The 21,220-nt window shown below is 33.9% G+C and overlaps 1 protein-coding gene across 1 annotated transcript; it reads right to left on the bottom strand.

Annotated features, from left to right (window-relative positions):
* Positions 1–4,621: 4,621 nt before the first annotated feature.
* Positions 4,622–13,984, bottom strand: si:ch1073-513e17.1 (sialin). The gene is made up of 10 exons (XM_062990566.1): positions 13,891–13,984; positions 10,581–10,795; positions 10,197–10,430; positions 9,912–10,086; positions 8,673–8,791; positions 7,506–7,667; positions 7,200–7,332; positions 5,484–5,631; positions 5,269–5,359; positions 4,622–5,144 (listed from the first exon to the last, which is right to left on the bottom strand). Exons 1-10 carry the CDS (start codon positions 13,982–13,984, stop codon positions 4,968–4,970), a joined length of 1,548 nt encoding a protein of 515 aa, XP_062846636.1. The 3' UTR covers positions 4,622–4,967.
* Positions 13,985–21,220: the final 7,236 nt, after the last annotated feature.

Genomic DNA, 21,220 nt, shown 5'->3' on the forward strand with positions numbered 1-21,220 from the left:
GACTTTATCACAACAGTGGGAAGCAAGTGTTGGCATACACAATTCAGAGGGCAGTACATTTAAGTACATTAGCTGCTCTGTATTTTTCTCTCATTGTCACAGATCATAGTCTGCAGGTCTAAAGTTTCTTCAAATTCACATTCATGCTCACGCATTACTCAGCAGTTCCCTCCCTATTGCTGCAGGATGTCAGAGCTCATGAAACCTTTGTCCCTAATCACTTATGTAATCACCACTAAAAACCAGACACTCCACTTTACAACCTGTAACAAAGACTTTAGACATCTGTTAGCAAAACTGGTAGAACTGTTTCTCTATATATATCCAGAGTATACAGTCAAGTTCAACAGTTTCACTTGGGCGAGGGAGGTGGCAAAGCATTCTGGATCTAGTTCAAGTGTTGGAAAAGGCTTTAGTGTTGAGTCATGCATGTGGAGAGGAAGGGCCTCAATCTTCCGTTTCCCTTCAGGAATGGCAAATAAAGCGGGCATTTTAAACAGTTCTTTACTTGTAAAAGAGTTATTTGTTTAATTTTAGAAGCAGAAATTAATTTTTTATAATTAGTCTACACTTTAAAAGTATGGAAGAATACCTTCATAAAAGTATGTATTCTTCCATACATTTATTATTGTATGTATTCTTCCATACATTTATTCTTGTATGTATTCTTCCATACATTTATTCTTGTATGTATTCTTCCATACATTTATTATTGTATGTATTCTTCCATACATTTATTATTGTATGTATTCTTCCATACATTTATTCTTGTATGTATTCTTCCATACATTTATTCTTGTATGTATTCTTCCATACATTTATTATTGTATGTATTCTTCCATACATTTATTATTGTATGTATTCTTCCATACATTTATTCTTGTATGTATTCTTCCATACATTTATTATTGTATGTATTCTTCCATACATTTATTATTGTATGTATTCTTCCATACATTTATTCTTGTATTTATTCTTCCATACATTTATTATTGTATGTATTCTTCCATACATTTATTCTTGTATGTATTCTTCCATACATTTATTCTTGTATGTATTCTTCCATACATTTATTCTTGTATGTATTCTTCCATACATTTATTCTTGTATGTATTCTTCCATACATTTATTCTTGTATGTATTCTTCCATACATTTATTCTTGTATTTATTCTTCCATACATTTATTATTGTATGTATTCTTCCATACATTTATTCTTGTATGTATTCTTCCATACATTTATTATTGTATGTATTCTTCCATACATTTATTCTTGTATGTATTCTTCCATACATTTATTCTTGTATGTATTCTTCCATACTTTTATTATTGTATGTATTCTTCCATACATTTATTATTGTATGTATTCTTCCATACTTTTATTATTGTATGTATTCTTCCATACATTTATTCTTGTATGTATTCTTCCATACATTTATTCTTGTATGTATTCTTCCATACTTTTATTATTGTATGTATTCTTCCATACATTTATTCTTGTATGTATTCTTCCATACATTTATTCTTGTATGTATTCTTCCATACTTTTATTCTTGTATGTATTCTTCCATACATTTATTCTTGTATGTATTCTTCCATACATTTATTCTTGTATGTATTCTTCCATACTTTTATTATTGTATGTATTCTTCCATACATTTATTATTGTATGTATTCTTCCATACTTTTATTATTGTATGTATTCTTCCATACATTTATTCTTGTATGTATTCTTCCATACATTTATTCTTGTATGTATTCTTCCATACTTTTATTATTGTATGTATTCTTCCATACATTTATTATAGTATGTATTCTTCCATACATTTATTCTTGTATGTATTCTTCCATACATTTATTCTTGTATGTATTCTTCCATACATTTATTCTTGTATGTATTCTTCCATACTTTTATTATTGTATGTATTCTTCCATACATTTATTCTTGTATGTATTCTTCCATACTTTTATTATTGTATGTATTCTTCCATACATTTATTATTGTATGTATTCTTCCATACATTTATTCTTGTATGCATTCTTCCATACATTTATTCTTGTATGTATTCTTCCATACATTTATTCTTGTATGTATTCTTCCATACTTTTATTATTGTATGTATTCTTCCATACATTTATTCTTGTATTTATTCTTTCATAATGTTATTCTTCCATAAATGTATGGATGAATACAGTCTCTCCCTTGGTTAAATACTTGTTAACAGTGCATGTGCTGTCTGGTCTGTTAAGTATGTTACATGTCATACATGTGTACTATCACCAAAACAAATTCCTCGTATGTGTAACAAACCTGCATGGTGAAAAAAAGTGATTCTGATTCTGCTTATGTACAATGTTGAATTTTGGTGTATGAGGGACAATTTGCACTAAGAATTCTGATTCTGAGCAGCACAGTGCTGCAGCCGGTAAAGTGAATGTCACATAGCAACACTAGTGGACCTGGATTTGAGCCTTAAATCTGGTCCCTGTCTGTGTGGAGTACTGTGCATGTTCTCTTTATAGATTTTCATATATAGCAGAGAGTGAATTGTCCTAAAAGTGTAAATGAGTGACTAAAAAGTGTGTTGCCTTGTAATGGACTGACCCAATGCGACCCTAACCAAGATGAAGTAATTAGTGAAAATAACTGGGCCTCACAAGAAAATACTGCCTTTGAATCCACACAAAGTTGTTCTGTTAGAAATGTGCCATTTTAGTATGCAAGAGTGAATGAGATGTATCTTAAATTATAATGTAGGACTGTTTTTGAAAAGCATGCATCTATTTGATTGATTGATTGATTGATTGATTTAGTACTTTATTAATCCCCGAAGGGAAATTGTGGTGTCGCAGCAGCAATAACAATTATGACAAAAAACATCACACAGTGACATTACAATGAGGTAAATAAAGAATCAAAAAATTAGTACAAATGTAAATACAAGTAAGATAAAAAATCTAAAAACATACATAGAAGAAAATAAAATAAAATAATAAAATAATATAAAAAATAATAATATAATATAAAAACATCTAACAGGACAAGAACAAAAGAAACTAAAAAGGGGGGGGCTGAAGGTGCAGTTACAGACGTTGTGCAATTTGAAATTTTTAAATAAAAAATAAAAAATAAATAAAAAAAATAAATAAATAAATGAGCATCCACAGCATTTAAAATAAATTTAAATTTATTTTAAATGCTTATTGTATGAGTATATAACATTTATTTTCTTTTTGTAAACGTTACAATTTTGCTTTTCAATGTTAAATATATTTTCTCCTATTTAACATTTTATACATTTATTTTTATTTTATCAGTCTGGCAATCTTACTATTTGTACCCTATATTATATTAGATTGAAAGAGGTTTTTATCTTTCTTTTTTTTTTTAGAAAGATTTTCTATTCTTTTTTTCTAACTTTTTTGGAATTATTATTTACTGTCAAATGCTGCCAACATTTTTATGTAAGATTTTCTTAATTACAGAGTTACTATTTTTATTCAAGCAGTAAAAGAATAAAATTTATATATTTAAAAACCAGGTTCTTTAAAACTAAAACTATTAAAACATATAAAAAAATTCACAAAGACAACCACTAAAGTATAGGCATTAGCTACATTAGAATCTTGGTGGAATGGCTCATCCACAATTTACGTCAAACCTGGATGTGTTTAATTAGCTACATTTGATTGGTAAGAGGACAATTATATTACATCACATGGGTAATATGAGTTTTAGTTAATAAAATGTTTCCAAAATATTTTTGTATCTTTTGTGTATTATCACGTTTTGTTTAATGTTCTTAATGTACTGTAGTATGACAAATATGCACCAACAGGCAGGATTTTTAGATGACATATTTCCACGATGCAATTGCCAGCACAAATAATTTAATTTATAATGCCACAAATAAACAGTTTTTAAAACTTGAACTTGTTATAAATAAAAATTAAATCCTAAAGCTTCCAGTGACCACATAAGACTTAAACCAATCCCATTTAAACCCCCCATCTCCCCCGACAGCTAGAAACCAAATGTCCTCTCATGCTAATTCAATAACACAAGCAGCTGTGTATGAAGGTGTGGTGTTAAGTGTGACAAGACTTGCATGTGTGAGCACTACAGGAATCTGTCTGAGAACCTTAAAAATTGAAATAGGTCCTATTTACATGTAAAAAGGAACTCCTTCCATGTTTCACAACTGCAGAGTGTTCATAGCATCCCCACCCACAAGTAAAGCCAAAAGCTGCTTAAGTTCCTGACTAACCAAACACCAAATCAAACAGATAAATTAACATTACATTGTTTTTTCTCCATTAGCATTCACAATCCAGTCTAAGGGCTGTTAAATTTTTACTTGTAAGTTACTTTAAAAAGCAACCACCAAAATATTATGAATGTATTACCTCTGACAAACAGAAAAAATTAATTATTGCTATCGTTTTGCTTCTGTTAGCAGTCATGATTATAACAGATTAGCACTGGATAATAATGTTTCTCTTTTAAAAAAAAAAAGCAAAAAGTAAAAAGACATGACCTGGTATAGTTTCTAGCAATTAGGATAGACTGAAAAATTAGAAAATAAACTTAGTTTATTTTAGAACATTTAATTCACCTAACACACATATAAAATTATAATAATGACTAGAATAGTAGACACAGGAACAAGACGGTTTAACAGTTTACTGTTACTATTATTTCTATTAAATGGTCATATTGTATTTTGGAAAAGTTCCTTCAATATAATAAAACTCTAGTGCAAATATCTTACAATTACATAATCCAACATTAAACTAATGCATCCCTTTAAAATGTATCAAAATTCAATATAACATAATTCAAAATTATGTATTAAAATTTGTACCATTAATAATGCCTATTACATTGACTATATATACACACATATTTGGTAAAATATATTTTCCTTGTGTAAATCCAATGAACATTGTAATGTTTCTTTTAGTTAATTATTCAGTTGTTTGATGGGAAATAGAGCTATAGTGCTTATTTTCTGTCTCTGTCCTTTTCTCCCGGACTGCCCATGTTTGGATTTTTCCAGTGCCAAAGAGCATGTAGAATACAGCTCCAGAAGCACTAATGCCTGCCGACAGATAGAACACCTTCGTCCAGCCCATTAGAGAGTGCTGTTGCACACAGAAACAGAAAAGAATGACAAATGCATTTTAATGTGTCATTAGAACTAATTACTTTATTATATTGTAGTGTTGTAAAAATGGGGTTATAAAAGCTTATAGAAGAGCAGCTTACATCCTTGGCAAGTTGACCAACTGCAATTGGCGCAAGCATTCCAGGGATTGTTCCGAATGTGTTTGTGATCCCAAGTAGTATGCCTGCATACCTGAATACATGGAAAATTGGGTAGGAAAATTGGAATGGGGAGGGCGGGTGTTAGACAAAGTTTATTACATAGTCAAGAATAGCACAAAATGAAACTGTAGATGTGAAAATGTAAGTGGCAGTACTGAGGAGCGATGTCAATTTGGTTCATAAAGACTCCAGCAGCGCTTGTGCCCCCGATGGTGATGGACAGGGTAAGAAAGGTTACAGCCAAGTTGCCACTGCATCCTGAGAAACCAACAGCAAGCAGACATACTCCAGGCAGAAGCAAACCTGCAAAAACACAAACTTATGAAATCTAGCAGACCAGTGTTTTTACACAAATGAAATTATAAATCTATCTCTGGTAATAAACTAAATTAAATCACTAACTAGGTGTATGTGTGCTGATATAATCAAACCTGCAAAAAATCTTTAAAATAATCTGATGAATGCTTTAACACAGACTTCAGTCATCTTACAATGTTGAAAATGTATTTTAGCAGTGTAACAATACGAGAAGTGAAGCCACTATTTTACTTCAGTAGTGAGACAACAGTGTTTATTTTGGGTACCTATAATCAGTCAAACTACACTCAGCTAGCACTATTATGTGCATCTATCTGGTACATTCATTGCTTATTTTACAATCTACTCCAACTTTACAGATGAACTTGTTGATATACAATTACTAACTGCTCCAACCGAAAATTTAAAACCAAAGTGTCCTGTTATTACAAAGTATTTGCTGAAGAAAGAATTAGGAAATATTAACATACATTGTGCATAAAGAAGTGAAATAATGCATGACTCTAATTGCACGCCTATAAGTGCTAAGTGTGTATTCCTAATTTTAAGAGGTCAGTATGTTTAAATAGTATGTAAAATCTAAACAACACTGCTGTACCTGATACTTTTATATCAGAACAATTTAGTGTTACTGCAGTGCTGAGAAGGGTGCTATGGGGGTCCTTTTCCATTCATAAACGGGGTTGACATTTAAGTCAAGTCAAATTTATTTGTATAGTGCTTTTTACAATGGACATCTTCAAGCATCTTTAGAGAATACAGGACCGACAGACCAAAACCCAAAATGTAGTGATTGTATACCCACAAAGTTGATCTGTATATCATTAAATTAATACAATGAATAATCATCACAACATATCAGGTGTTTACATTTACTTTATGAAAGTGGATGAACGTAACAGTTGGTATACTTAATAAAGTACTGGGTGGGTCCATTTTATTTGAAACACAGCCCCTCAAAAAACAGACTACACTAAGTTGAATAGCATTATTAGTACATAGCCAGTGGTGTCACTACTATTACAGAACAGCTGGTTGTGTTTTGTGGGTATTAAAAACCCGCCACAAACCGGCAAAGAGACCACTATTCGATAAACAAATGATACTGTAATACAGTCAAACCAGACCTTTCTCTGAGCACAGAAAAGTCTGCAGCTCCAGTAAATCATAATCATTATAAATTAAGAGATCACTTGTAGCATTTAGCAGACACTTTTATCAATAGCAACTTACATTTAAGACTGTATACAGTTTGAGCAATTGGGGGTTAAAGGTCTTGCTCAGGGGCCCAACAGTGGCAACTTAGCAGTGGTGGGGCTTGAACCGACAACTTTCTGATTACTAGTACGAGTACCATAACTGCTAAGCTACCACTGTTCCAGATCATGTCACAAAGTTAAATGGTATTCTAAAACTCTTTACACTAGTAAACTGTACAGTATACTGTACATATATTTTTGTCAATCAGAAAACCTACAAAACTTGTAAGTTTAATGTTAAATAAGGTGCTGAAATCAGGTCACATACTAATGAGCATGTGAACAGTCACTAACCTGTAAGAGTGAAGATTTTGCGGACAGCTGTAACACTCAGTAGCTCTCTCTCCAGGAGAGTATCCGCTAACACACCCGAAAGCACAGAAAATAACCAGCCACCCAGGTAGGGCAGAGCTGACAGGAATGAGTTCTGCACATCACACACAGAGCAATATTAATATTAAATTCAATCATTTTACAAAACATGTTTTTTTATTTTTAATCTTGATTAAGCCTTAACCCAATGTTACCAGCAGAGTGCTCTAAACACTGCTTCAAAAACGCATATTTAGAGGCTTAGAGTAGAAACACGTGAAATCAAACCTGGCGCAGACCAAAGTGCAGCACTGTGTCCATGTAGGTGGGCAGTGATGTGAGCAGCATGTAGTAAGCCCAGTTAGAACACATCTGTGTGATGATGATGGCCCAGAGCGGAACTGAGAACAGCATGGGCACTACGGGAATTGACCAACCATGGGTGCCACCCTGCACATGTAAAACAGTAAAGCTATACAGAACTGTGAGGATGTATGCATTTATGACTACAATAACTATTACAATATGCCATAAAGTACTTAATAAACGACATACATCAAAAGGTAAATGGTAAATGCAGTGTGCAGAATGTCATGATTCCATTTCACTCTTGCTTATCTTAAAATGGAACATAATGTTCATAAAATTTACTTAAATGTATGTAAAAAAAAAATCTTTCATTGGTGTAACTACTAAAAGTAAAGCAACTAGTTCAATTTTCATTAGTGAGGTAGTATTGTTATTTTATGCACCTATAACCAAACTACAACCACCCAGCACTTTATTAGGTCTACCATTCTGGTACTTACATTCAATATTTTACAATATTTACCCACCATACACATACACTTTGTGGGTATACAAATAATAAATGCTCCAATCAAAAATAAAGCCAAAAACAATCAACGATCAACTTGCCCCCAAAATCTTGCAAATGGCAAAGTACAAGTAGTTTGACATGGGAGTGGCAGAGGTAGCTTAGCAGTTAAGGTACTGGACTAGTAACCAAAAGGTTGCCAGTTTAAGCCTCACTACTGCCAAGTTGCCACTGTTGGGCCCCTGAGCAAGGCCCTTAAGCCTTAATTGCTTAGTCGCTTTGGATAAAAGCGTCTGCCAAATGCTATAAATGTGAATGTTTAAAACCCCATGATAATATTTTAAAATAAATCAATAAAACTTATTTTAGACATGGATTCAGGTAGGATTTGTATTTTTATGAACAATTAAGAAGACTAGTTTATAGTTTCAGTACAAATATATGTGTTTTAATTTCCTGAAAAAAGTGATAGACTAATAAAGAAATACATTCTAATTTAACAATTCAAAGGCACACATTTTAAGTTAAACCTTAAGGGTTCATAAAACATAAAAAATTACAGTGGAATTATTGGGTGGTCTGTTTAGAAATGTGAGTTGTACATTTCTTAAATGAAGTTTATATTTTATAAAAAATACCTCTGAACCTATAGAGTTGATTATGTATTCTTTTTCTTGGTCACTTATTCTTGGATGTGTGCGAGGTTCATCTGACACCAGGATGAACCACAGTACTGCCCAAACACATCCTGCTCCCCCTGGTGGTAAAATATCAGAATACAAACAGATTTCCAAGTCATTAACTGCTCAATTGTTAAACAGGGTACATTGAAAGATTTTAAATTTGACACCGCATCTGTAGTAGTGGGTATCAGCAACATCGTGAGAGCATGTGTCAAACAAATGAAATAAAATCTCACTTAATTGTGCTTTTTTTTTTTTATTTAATACTTTTTTTAAATCATATTTTTCATTAATTGAATGTACTTAAGGAAATCTGTGCTAAGGAAATGCTGTTACTAATGTTTTAGACCCACTTTCATTATAAGAACGTGGGTAGAGAGTAATTACTTATTTAATAATAAACAAAATATAGCATAATGACAGATATGAGAGATTTCACTCAGAAGTCTTTTTTTTATTATCTTTTTTTTTTTTTTGCATTTTACCCTCTTCTTATCACAATTTAGCGTAGCTAATCCACTGCTGTGGACCCCGACGGTGTCCAAGGAGAAGGTGTCTTGACTGACACACACTCCCGCCGATGTGTGCGCAGTCTTACCAATCCCTTCTTATTCACCCACACGTAAATTTGTGTGTGAGGTCGGCTTCGCACACAGAGAGCAATGCCCCGACCTCCACTTCTGTGCAGGCGCCCTGGGAAACCAAGGTCCTTACACAGCGCTATTTGTTTTAATCTGGTCTTTTCCACCCAGCAGACTGGAGGCCAATTTTGTCTGCTGCAGACATTAGCCAATTATGCCTGCTAGAGGGTGCCCAGCCGACCAGCAGCAGAGCTGAGATTCGATCCTGGGCGTTCAGAATCCCGGCGCTGGTGAGAAGTCATTTTTGAAATGTCTCCAAAATATTCTCCTTTATTTAACTCTGAAAACAACATCTAAACTTATTGTTCGACTCAATCAAAACTGAAAGGCAAGTACAAAACCTCCATGCTGTAAACAAGCTGATTTTTTCACAATGCACCACAGCCATCATTTCCACCAAAAAAGCCAAACAGATGTAAAGGCGTACATTAAGTACATTAAAATTAAATGCTGGAGAATTCCTTTACGGATTTGCTAGCAGCATCTGAGGAAGTCACTGCGTTAAGGTAAACAAAAATAAATAAATAAATAAAAATAGGTGTTTAGTATTTACCACAGCAGTAGAAAACTGCAGGCCAGCCCAAACTGTGACAGATTAAGCCAGTGAGAGGAAAAGCAACAAAGGCACCAAAGTTGCCCCCTGCTCCTGAAAAAGTCATTAGACGAGCTCTCTCTAATGGAGGGGCCCAACATGCCCACATTGCCATCATAGCAGGGAAGGTTACACCCTAAGTACACACAAGCAAAGCTTAGTCCATGCTTACTCACATGTTCTTTATTAAGGTTACCTGACAAATCTCATTAAATGTTAACAATTTGTTTTCAGTAATAATCTCACCTCTCCAAGACCTTCCAGAGTTCGTAGAGCAAACAGCCAGTTGGGCCCAAGCTGTGCAGCCAGGGGAGTTAATAAAGTAAGGACTGATGTGCACAAAACCCCACCTCCCAGAAAGAGGCTCCCACCAAAGCGACCAGACAAGTAGCCTCCAGGAATCTGGGTGAAAAGGTACCCAAAAAAGAATGCACCCAAAAGCATTCCCTGTGTCTGAGGATCCCATGAGTACTGCGGTACCTAAGAAAAAGTATAGACAGGAAATGTACAGTGGGACATTTGAGACTGCCTCTTTCAGAAAACCACTGGAATGTAATTATAGGTTTAAGCAAAATAATACAATTATGATTTTGTAGATGTGTGATTGGTAGGTGGACTAAAATCTCTCACCCCATCTGGCTGATCAAAATTATCAGTGCTTCTGTTAGAGGTAGGAAAAGATGCCGGACATTCTTCGGATTTACTGTCATTGGACGATGGCTGGGTACCATTGACCATAGCAACCATAGCAACACTTAGATTGACCCGAAGACCATACACCACAGCAAAGCCGAAGAACATCATGACAGCCAGGTTGCATCGTACAGAGCAGCATTTTGGAGGCACTGGTATAAATAAATAAATAATCAACTTTACCTTTAAAATTGCATTAGTATTTTAATTACTTTAATATTATACCTATGTCATTTTTAAAAAACCATCATAAAACAATAATTATTGTCTTATTTTTTAGCTTTAATTCATTAACAACTTTCTAGAATTTGTTCTTAGGTTGCAGCCCAGGGAATGTTTGTGGCTCAAGACACATGGACATAAGATCTGCACTTTTAAGTTAAACACGTTTTCCTATATAAAAATGTATGAGCAAACTTTGCAAGACAGGCTTTTGGCAAATGCTGAGACCAACTAAAGGAAAGCTGTGGAAACACTGCTCTGTGGTTTGAAAATGTCAGTAAACATACTTTTCTGATACAACACTGTCAAAGAAAGAGCTATTTTTTGTGCTGTATGCCTGGGAAGCTCTATTCTGTGAGCTTCTGTGACCTCAGACCTAAGAAATGTCTGTAGACGTATCCAAGATGTTTGTTAATCACAGCTATTTAACCTATTCCACTAAACTCATGGAAGTGGCGTCTATCTACACCGATCAGCCATAACATTAAAACCACCTCCTTGTTTCTACACTCACTGTCCATGTAGTTCTTTGTAGTTCTACAATTACTGACTGTAGTCCATCGACAGTTTCTCTGCATGCTTTGTTAGCCCCCTTTCATGCTGTTCTTTAATGGTCAGGACTCTCCCAGGACCACCACAGAGCAAGTATTATTTGGGTGGTGGATCATTCTCAGCACTGCAGTGACACTGACATGGTGGTGGTGTGTTAGTGTGTGTTGTGCTGGTATGAAAGGATAAGACACAGCAGCGCTGCTGGAGTTTTTAAACACCTCACTGTCACTGCTGGAGCCAACAGCGCCCCGTGGGCAGCGTCCTGTGACCACTGATGAAGGTCTAGAAGATGACCAACTCAAACAGCAGCAATAGATAAGCAATCGTCTCTGACTTTGTGGACATGGTATTTAAAAACTCCAGCAGCGCTGCTGTGTCTGATCCACTCATACCAGCACAACACACACTAACACACCACCACCACGTCAGTGTCACTGCAGTGCTGAGAATGACCCACCACCTAAACAATACCTGCTCTGTGGTGGCCCTGTGGTGGTCCTAATCACTGAAGAACAGGGTGAAAGCAGGCTAAAAAGTATGTAGAGAAATAAATGGACTACAGTCAGTAATTGTACTGTAGAACTACAAAGTGCTTCTATATGGTAAATGGTGCTGATAAAATGGACAGTGAGTGTAGAAACAAGGAGGTGGTTTTAATGTTATGGCTGATTGATGTACATTAGATAACAGAACTGAAAAAATCAGTGTAGATCAAACTGCAACACACCAAGTGGTTGTTTGTTAAAACACCTCAAGGAATTCACCAACTACTAGCTTCTGTCAGACTGGAGCTTAAAGATTCAAACAAACTATGTAGCCTTGAATCATCTAAAATAAATGTATGCACACAGACTTATGCCCAGTCTGAAACTACTAGTGAAAAAATTGAATACATTGTTTTCACAGCAATTTATGTAACCAAAATTTAAGTACACAGTTGAATTTTCACAATTTCTTAGTATAGCTATATTTATAATAGGTAAACAACGGATGCAAAGTTGCAAAAACAAGCTTCTGATAAGAAGATCTAATCTACCTGCTAACAGTCTGAGATTGTCCTTAATGGAAAGTATAAAACTATCTATTATTATTGTACTTTCTCTTTTTTCAACAGTGCAAAATACTGTAAATTTACAGTTGCAATCAGTAAAATTCAACCCCCAAAGAAATAAATGATTTATAACTCTAAACTTTTCTGCAGAGCTAGATTTTGCTTTAAATAGTCTTCATCAGCTAAACAATACAGCAAATGATCAAAGAAAGTAAATGTAGTAGTAGTTATTAGTAGCAGGATATATTATTATCTTTATAATATATTTATTATCAGGATATATTATTATTATATTATTTATTATTATATTAGGGCCTGTGGTAGCCTAGTGGGTAGGGCTTTGGGCTATCAACCGGAAGATTGGCGGTTCAAATCCAGGCTCTGCTATGTAGCCACTGTTGGGTCCTTGAGCAAGGCCCTTAACCCTGTCTGCTCCAGGGGCGCCGTAAGTTGGCTGACCCTGCGCTCTGACCCCAGCTTCCAACACCAGCTGGGATATGCGAAGAAAGAATTTCATTGTACTGTACATCTGTATATGTATATATGACAAATAAAGGATATCTTTCTTTCTTTCTTTCTTTCTTTCTTTCTTTCTTTCTTTCTTTCTTTCTTTCTTTCTTTCTTTCTATTAACAACTGTTCAACCACTTTAAAATGTTGCTAATCTTAAAACGTACTGCTAGTCTGTATGACCTAAAGTTGGATTCCAACTTGACTAAACCATTGTGAAGCTGTGATGTGTTATATAATCACCACCAGAGATGTGTTCATGGTGCATTGCAACACGAAAACCAATGAGCTGTCAAAAGCTAAGAGAAGATGATTTCATAAGCAAGGCTTATGACCAGAAGAATACTATCCCTATGGTCAAGCATAAGGTGGGTCAGTCATGATGTGGGAAGCTTACCAAAATTGCTTACTGGGGGTTATCAAGGCAAAAGAACGTTCCACTAAGTACTGAGACTACGGGTTGAATAATAGTAGACATAAACATTTGTCAAGAGAACTACATATTTTTCATTTAAACTCAAAATTATGTCAACCTTTAAAAACTGCTTGTATGTATTAATAAATATTCTCGGTTTACTGAGACCCTTGTGTTATATTTTCATTCATTTCTATACACACAATATGTTTTAATATAAGGGGGCTGAATATTTCCAATTTCTTACTGTCTGTAGTTTTGAACTATTCAACTTTTATTCAAATTCTTATGCTTATTATATGAATTGAAAACACTATTAAATATGACAAAACGCAAATAGTCACTAGTCATCACACTAGTAATCTCTGACTTTTGGCCCACACTGTACATCACTAGAACAGTTAATACTACAATAACAAAATATTGCCAAGAATTGTTAAACGAGTACATAGTTTTACAAAAACATGCATTTTACCTTAACATTTGAGAAAAGCATACCTGCGTGTTGTGCTGCTAGTGTTGGCAGTAGTGGCGTTTCCTCTTCCTGATCCTCCACAGCAGAGTTAATAGAGCAGCCATAATGCATGGCCATGGCAGACAGTCAAATGCAAATGCTGGTTTACCAAATCATAATGTCTACAAACCATACACAGATAGTCAACATAAGAACATACGTACTCAGAATGCGTAATTCACTAAAAAACTTAAAATCATCTAATTCTGTGTACATAAACGTTTTCTGCAAAATAAAAAAAAAATGAAATCAATTTTTTTTCTCTAGTAATGTCTATTTAGCAATTTACTAAACAGAGAACCATACCTCCAGGCTGAGGTATGGAGTTGAGTGGTAATCTGTACAGTTCTCTAAACCTTTTTTCAGGGTATGTCTCTTTAGAGTACACCACAAAGTGTAGGAAGTAAAACTTGGTGAAAACAATAAACTTGTGATCGATTCTACAGCAGCAAAAGTACAATATGAAGGGTTAGTTACGACCTACACCATCATGTGACGAACAGCTGCACTTTTTCCAATGTGTAAACATTATTGACTTGCAAGACTGCGCATAAAAGCAAATTGTGACAGAATTTTTGTAAAGAGGGTTTCAAAATATGTGATAAGGTCCTATGCATGATCACTTATGAAATAGATTAAATAGATCAAAAACACCCAGGTGTCAAGATAGAGCAACTTTGGATGTTCTTTTAATTCAAGTGATGTAATTGCATAGAACACTAAAGATGCATCTATTAACTTATCATTTATGACATGTGTACACATCTGAATAATAATCACATCAAAATGTTTAATTATGTGTTTTCCCCTATCAATATTCAATGGTTGTCAGGAGTTCAATAAAGACGCAGACCTTGACAATTCTCTGACAAAGTTTGGCACAAAGTAGTGAGTCACGACCCATTGTTGCTTGCAGTCAGTTCAAAAGTATAAGTCAGTTATATTTGTCACATGGGTTTTGGAATACCTTGGAAAACCATTGTGAATTAATTCAGTATGGCATTGCATCAAGAAATGCAACCTGAAACTCTAATAAGCCAAAAAAAAGCCATACATTTCCATGGGGAAATGCTGTGGGCTCACCTTTTTTTTAAGAAAAGCAGACATCAAGTTTTCTGTGCCAACAACAAAAAGGATAATCCAGACTGTTATCAGCAAAAGATGCAAAAGTCAACAAGTGGCATGGTAATGGGGTACATTAGCAGGGGAATTACTACTGTTGGACGGCATTATTGTCATTCCTGTTATTCTGATATTTGTCTCTTACTCATTTTTTCATGTACATCCAAAACAGTTTATAATTGACTTCTATCTTCCCAACACTTTTATAGAATTTGTTTAGATGGGTGATTGTAATTATAAATGTACTGTCTAGTTTGGAGGCAAGCTACATACTATTTCCCCACAGTCCACTGCTGAGCTGATTAATGCTGTTTAGATGGTTTTTATTGTATAGATTTTTTTTTGTTTTTGCTCTTGTCAGACATCTTATATTTATTACCGTCAAATTGTATTGTATCCTATATGATTTTCCCTATATGCCCATGTCAATCTTTTTTCTAAATAAATACCTAAACATTTAAACGTCAACTTTATCTTTGAGTTTTTCATACAGCTTCCATTAATTTTGTTTGTATAATTAAAATTTCAAACCCCACCCAAATTTACAGTTTCAATTTACTTTCTGCATTTCATCTGCTGCAAACTGCAGGTTCCTCATATTTTACACTGCCCTGTGGTGTACCATTACCATTGTCTACAGTGTGACACGTTGTTGACGTTTTACCTAAAAAACAACTTTGAACATCAATTGAACATTTGCCCTCCAATGCTCAATACATTAAACTTTATTAAACTAGAAATGTAAATGTTGCTAACCGACAAGCTTATAGTGTCCCATAAAAATAGTAAACTTTGACTTGTATGTACCATAGCAAATGTGGCAGTAATGTAAAACATTAAGATGAACATAAATACCTAAATACTATGACAAGAACCAGTTCAGCATTCAAAATAAAGATTTAACCTGATGTTACACAGGAGGACAATAACATGAAGCACACAAGCAGGTTCACTTCTGAAGATTTGATTGTGATTAAAAAATGTTTAACAGCCCATTAAGGTTTTTACCACAGAATAACAATGGGATATTAGTCAGAACTTTTTTTTCATTTGGTTTCTTTGAGCCATTCAGGGTTGCTTGTGTGCTTGAGCTTTAGGTCACAAACTGACATGCAGGATTTTCTGATAGAGAGCAGAACTTATGGTTCCTTAAAATATCCCGTGGAAGCAATGCAGCCCCATACAATCACACTAACACCACCATATTTGACAGTTAGATTACTGTTCTTACCGTGGTAAAGTTAGTTTTATATTGGACATTCGCCTGACATTCGACTTTCTTTCGGCTCGTTCTCGGCTAATAAACATCCAAAAACTAATTAATTGCACGACCTGATACCTCACTACACAAGTAACAAACTACAATTAATTTTGTTTAAAAAGGTTTTTCTAATAATTTTTATTTAACGTTATTTGGTAAATGTGAGGTGCATCCGCGCTGAAATGCTAAGGAAGTGCTAAGGGAGCGTCTATAAAGTTCCGAGGTGTAGTTATTACCCAGTGGCGTGTACCATCTAATATAACTGTGTTAAATCCTACAGTATGCTTACAGTAAACAGCGAGAAACGCAAATTTTGAGGTTGAAATACTTAACTAGTCTCCTGTACTAGTTAATACAGCCACAATAATAATTAAAAGTCCCCCAGTTTGGCTACATTACAAAAGTTTTTAAAAAATTAACAAAAATCAAGAAACACACATTTAAAAAAGAAAAAGGTTGTAGTAGTTAACTAGTCACCTGTACTAGTTACTACAACTACAATATTAATTAAAAGTCCCACAGCATAATAGGTAATCAAATAATAAAAAAAAAATTAACAAAAATCGAGAAACGCACATCTGTGAAAAGACAAAGGTTGTAGTAGTTAACTAGTCTCCTGTACTAGTTACTACAACCACAATACAAGTTAAAAGCTCCACAGTATAAGTATAGTAATGAATTAAAGTATTTAAAGAATGAACAAAAATTGAGGAACGCAAATTTTGATATGATGACAATTGTAGTAGTTAACTTAAAAATTAACAAAAATCGACGCACATCTGTGAAAAGACAAAGGTTGTAGTAGTTAACTAGTCACCTGCTCTACTTACTACAACCACGTTTCAAATTAAAAGTCCCCCAGCAAAGGTACAGTAACGAATCAAAGTTTTATAAAAATTAACAAAAATCGTGAAACGCAAATTTTGGAAAGACAAAGGTTGTAGTAGTTAACTAGTCACCTGCTCTACTTACTACAACCACGTTTCAAATTAAAAGTCCCTCAGCAAGGGTACAGTAATGAATCAAAGTTTTATAAAAATTAACAAAAATCGTGAAACGCAAATTTTGGTAAGACAAAGGTTGTAGTAGTTAACTAGTAACCTGTACTACTTACTACAACCACAAAACAAATTAAAAGTCCCTCAGCAAGGGTACAGTAATGAATCAAAGTTTTATAAAAAATTAACAAAAATCGTGAAACGCAAATTTTGATAAGACGAAGGTTGTAGTAGTTAAATAGTCGCCTGCTCTACTTACTACAACCACGTTTCAAATTAAAAGTCCCTCAGCAAGGGTACAGTAATGAATCAAAGTGTTATAAAAATTAACAAAAATCGGGAAACGCAAATTTTGATAAGACAAAGGTTGTAGTAGTTAACTAGTCGCCTGCTCTACTTACTACAACCACGTTTCAAATTAAACGTCCCTCAGCAAGGGTACAGTAATGAATCAAAGTTTTATAAAAATTAACAAAAATCGTGAAACGCAAATTTTGGTAAGACAAAGGTAACTAGTAACCTGTACTACTTACTACAACCACAAAACAAATTAAAAGTCCCTCAGCAAGGGTACAGTAATGAATCAAAGTTTTATAAAAATTAACAAAAATCAGGAAACGCAAATTTTGGTAAGACAAAGGTTGTAGTAGTTAACTAGTCCCCTGCTCTACTTACTACAACCACGTTTCAAATTAAACGTCCCTCAGCAAGGGTACAGTAATGAATCAAAGTTTTATAAAAATTAACAAAAATCGTGAAACGCAAATTTTGGTAAGACAAAGGTTGTAGTAGTTAACTAGTAACCTGTACTACTTACTACAACCACAAAACAAATTAAAAGTCCCTCAGCAAGGGTACAGTAATGAATCAAAGTTTTATAAAAATTAACAAAAATCAGGAAACGCAAATTTTGATAAGACAAAGGTTGTAGTAGTTAAATAGTCGCCTGCTCTACTTACTACAACCACAAAACAAATTAAAAGTCCCTCAGCAAGGGTGCAGTAATGAATCAAAGTTTTATAAAAATTAACAAAAATCGGGAAACGCAAATTTTGGTAAGACAAAGGTTGTAGTAGTTAACTAGTCACCTGTACTACTTACTACAACCACGTTTCAAATTAAAAGTCCCTCAGCAAGGGTACAGTAATGAATCAAAGTTTTATAAAAATTAACAAAAATCGTGAAACGCAAATTTTGGTAAGACAAAGGTTGTAGTAGTTAACAAGTAACCTGTACTACTTACTACAACCACAAAACAAATTAAAAGTCCCTCAGCAAGGGTACAGTAATGAATCAAAGTTTTATAAAAATTAACAAAAAACGGGAAACGCAAATTTTGATAAGACAAAGGTTGTAGTAGTTAACTAGTCACCTGCTCTACTTACTACAACCACAAAACAAATTAAAAGTCCCTCAGCAAGGGTGCAGTAATGAATCAAAGTTTTATAAAAATTAACAAAAATCGGGAAACGCAAATTTTGGTAAGACAAAGGTTGTAGTAGTTAACTAGTCACCTGCTCTACTTACTACAACCACGTTTCAAATTAAACGTCCCTCAGCAAGGGTACAGTAATGAATCAAAGTTTTATAAAAATTAACAAAAATCGTGAAACGCAAATTTTGGTAAGACAAAGGTTGTAGTAGTTAACAAGTAACCTGTACTACTTACTACAACCACGTTTCAAATTAAAAGTCCCTCAGCAAGGGTACAGTAATGAATCAAAGTTTTATAAAAAATTAACAAAAATCGTGAAACGCAAATTTTGATAAGACAAAGGTTGTAGTAGTTAACTAGTTACCTGTACTACTTACTACAACCACAATACAACATAAAAGTCCCCTAGCATTTGTGCAGTAACTAAACAAAATGTAAAAAAAATTAACAAAAATCAAGAAACGCAAATTTTTGTAACACAGTGGTTGTAGTAGTTAACTACTTACCTGTACAAGTTACTACAACCACAGTACAAATTAAAAGTCCCCCAACATGGGTACAGTAATGAGTCCAAGTTTTATAAAAATTAACAAAAATCAAGAAACGCAAATTTTTGTAACACAGTGGTTGTAGTAGTTAACTACTTACCTGTACAAGTTACTACAACCACAGTACAAATTAAAAGTCCCCCAACATGGGTACAGTAATGAGTCCAAGTTTTATAAAAATTAACAAAAATCGTGAAACGCAAATTTTGATAAGACAAAGATTGTATTAGTTAACTAGTCACCTATACTACTTACTACAACCACGTTTTAAATTAAAAGTCCCTCTGCAAGGGTACAGTAATGAATCAAAGTTTTATAAAAATTAACAAAAATCGTGAAACGCGAATTTTGATAAGACAAAGGTTGTAGTACTTAACTAGTCACTTATACTACTTACTACAACCACAGTACAAATTAAAAGTTTTACAGCATGGGTGCAGTAATGAATCAAAGTTTTATAAAAATTAACAAAAATCGTGAAACGCAAATTTTGATAAGTCAAAGGTTGTAGTAGTTAACTAGTCACCTGCACTACTTACTACAACCACAGTACAAAATAAAAGTCCCCCACCAAGGGTACAGTAATCAGTCAAATTTTTAGAAAAATTAACAAAAATCGTGAAACGCAAATTTTGATAAGACAAAGGTTGTAGTAGTTAACTAGTCACCTATACTACTTACTACAACCACAGTACAAATTAAAAGTTTTACAGCATGGGTGCAGTAATGAATCAAAGTTTTATAAAAATTAACAAAAATCAAGAAACGCCATTATTTATAAAACTAAGGTCGTAGTAGTTAACTAGTCACCTGTTCTAGTTACTACAACCACAATATAAGTAAAAAGTCTCACAGCATTGGTACAGTAATGAATCAAACGTTTAAAAAAATTACAAATTAATAAATGAACATTTTGTTATAAAGAAGGTTGTATTACTCACTTAGTCATTATACTACCTACTACAGTACAGTATTCAATCAAGGTGTAATAATATATTTTTATATAATTAATGTTTTGTTAATTACCCAAAAGGTGAACTACTTACTACAACTAACAATTGCACTTGAAAAATTGCAATAATTACTATTCTTAGTTTACAAATGATCAACAATTTTCAATATTGCAAAAGGTTTTAAACATGTGTCCAACTTTTTTTTAATGTATTGCAGTATGATCTGTATGCTGAACATACAAAGGAGAAGCTCTCTCAAACATTATTGTTACATCTATTAGATCATCTTTAATAAAAAACTTTTCACAAGCTTACCAGTCTTTGTTAATTTCAATTTCAATTTAATTTAATGTATCCTTTAATACAATGTAATGTATCAGATAGTGCATATGTATTATTGGGAGTTAAAGGCATAAAACAATTGCAATAGAGCTACTGACTCACAAACTAAATGCATATTTAATATTAAATCACAACATGCCTGGGCATCATAATTGGTAAGCTCCTTGTTGTTAACCAATTTGAAAGTGGATCTAATGTTTCTGATTTACAGCATTGGGCTAAGGAAAATTAAGTTTGGAAGAATTAAAATCAGTTAATTAGTCCACACAAATTTGTTGCAAAATGTATTGTGTATGCTGTTTGCCTTAGTAGCATAAAAACGTAATATGAGCAAGATTATATGCAAAGAAAGAGGTTGCAGCAAACCAAAAGGTGACAGTAAACCAAGCCATATATCACAGAAGACTGACATGTCGACCAATCAACTCTCAGCTACCACTTCAGGCATTGTAAACACCCCTACACCTTAAGGTCATTAGGATTAGTAGCTGTAAGGCAGACAACATTTACATTTACATTTTCAGCATTTAGCAGACGCCTTTATCCAAAGCGACTTACACAATGAGCTGAACACAATGAGCAATTGAGGGTTAAGGGCCTTGCTCAGGGACCCAACAGTGGCAACTTGGTGGTGGCGGGGCTTGAACCGGCAACC

Source organism: Trichomycterus rosablanca, chromosome 2 (genome assembly GCF_030014385.1).
Source record: "Trichomycterus rosablanca isolate fTriRos1 chromosome 2, fTriRos1.hap1, whole genome shotgun sequence".
NCBI lineage: Eukaryota > Metazoa > Chordata > Actinopteri > Siluriformes > Trichomycteridae > Trichomycterus > Trichomycterus rosablanca.

Excerpts from the sequence above, each read along its gene's own strand:
- si:ch1073-513e17.1 (XM_062990566.1), bottom strand. The coding sequence starts at position 13,984 with ATGGCCATGCATTATGGCTGCTCTATTAACTCTGCTGTGGAGGATCAG. Across the intron at positions 10,087-10,196 it reads CTCTGGAAGGTCTTGGAGAG|GGTGTAACCTTCCCTGCTAT; the intron begins GTGAGATTATTA and ends GTGTGTACTTAG. Across the intron at positions 5,360-5,483 it reads CAAATTGACATCGCTCCTCA|GTATGCAGGCATACTACTTG; the intron begins GTACTGCCACTT and ends CCATGTATTCAG.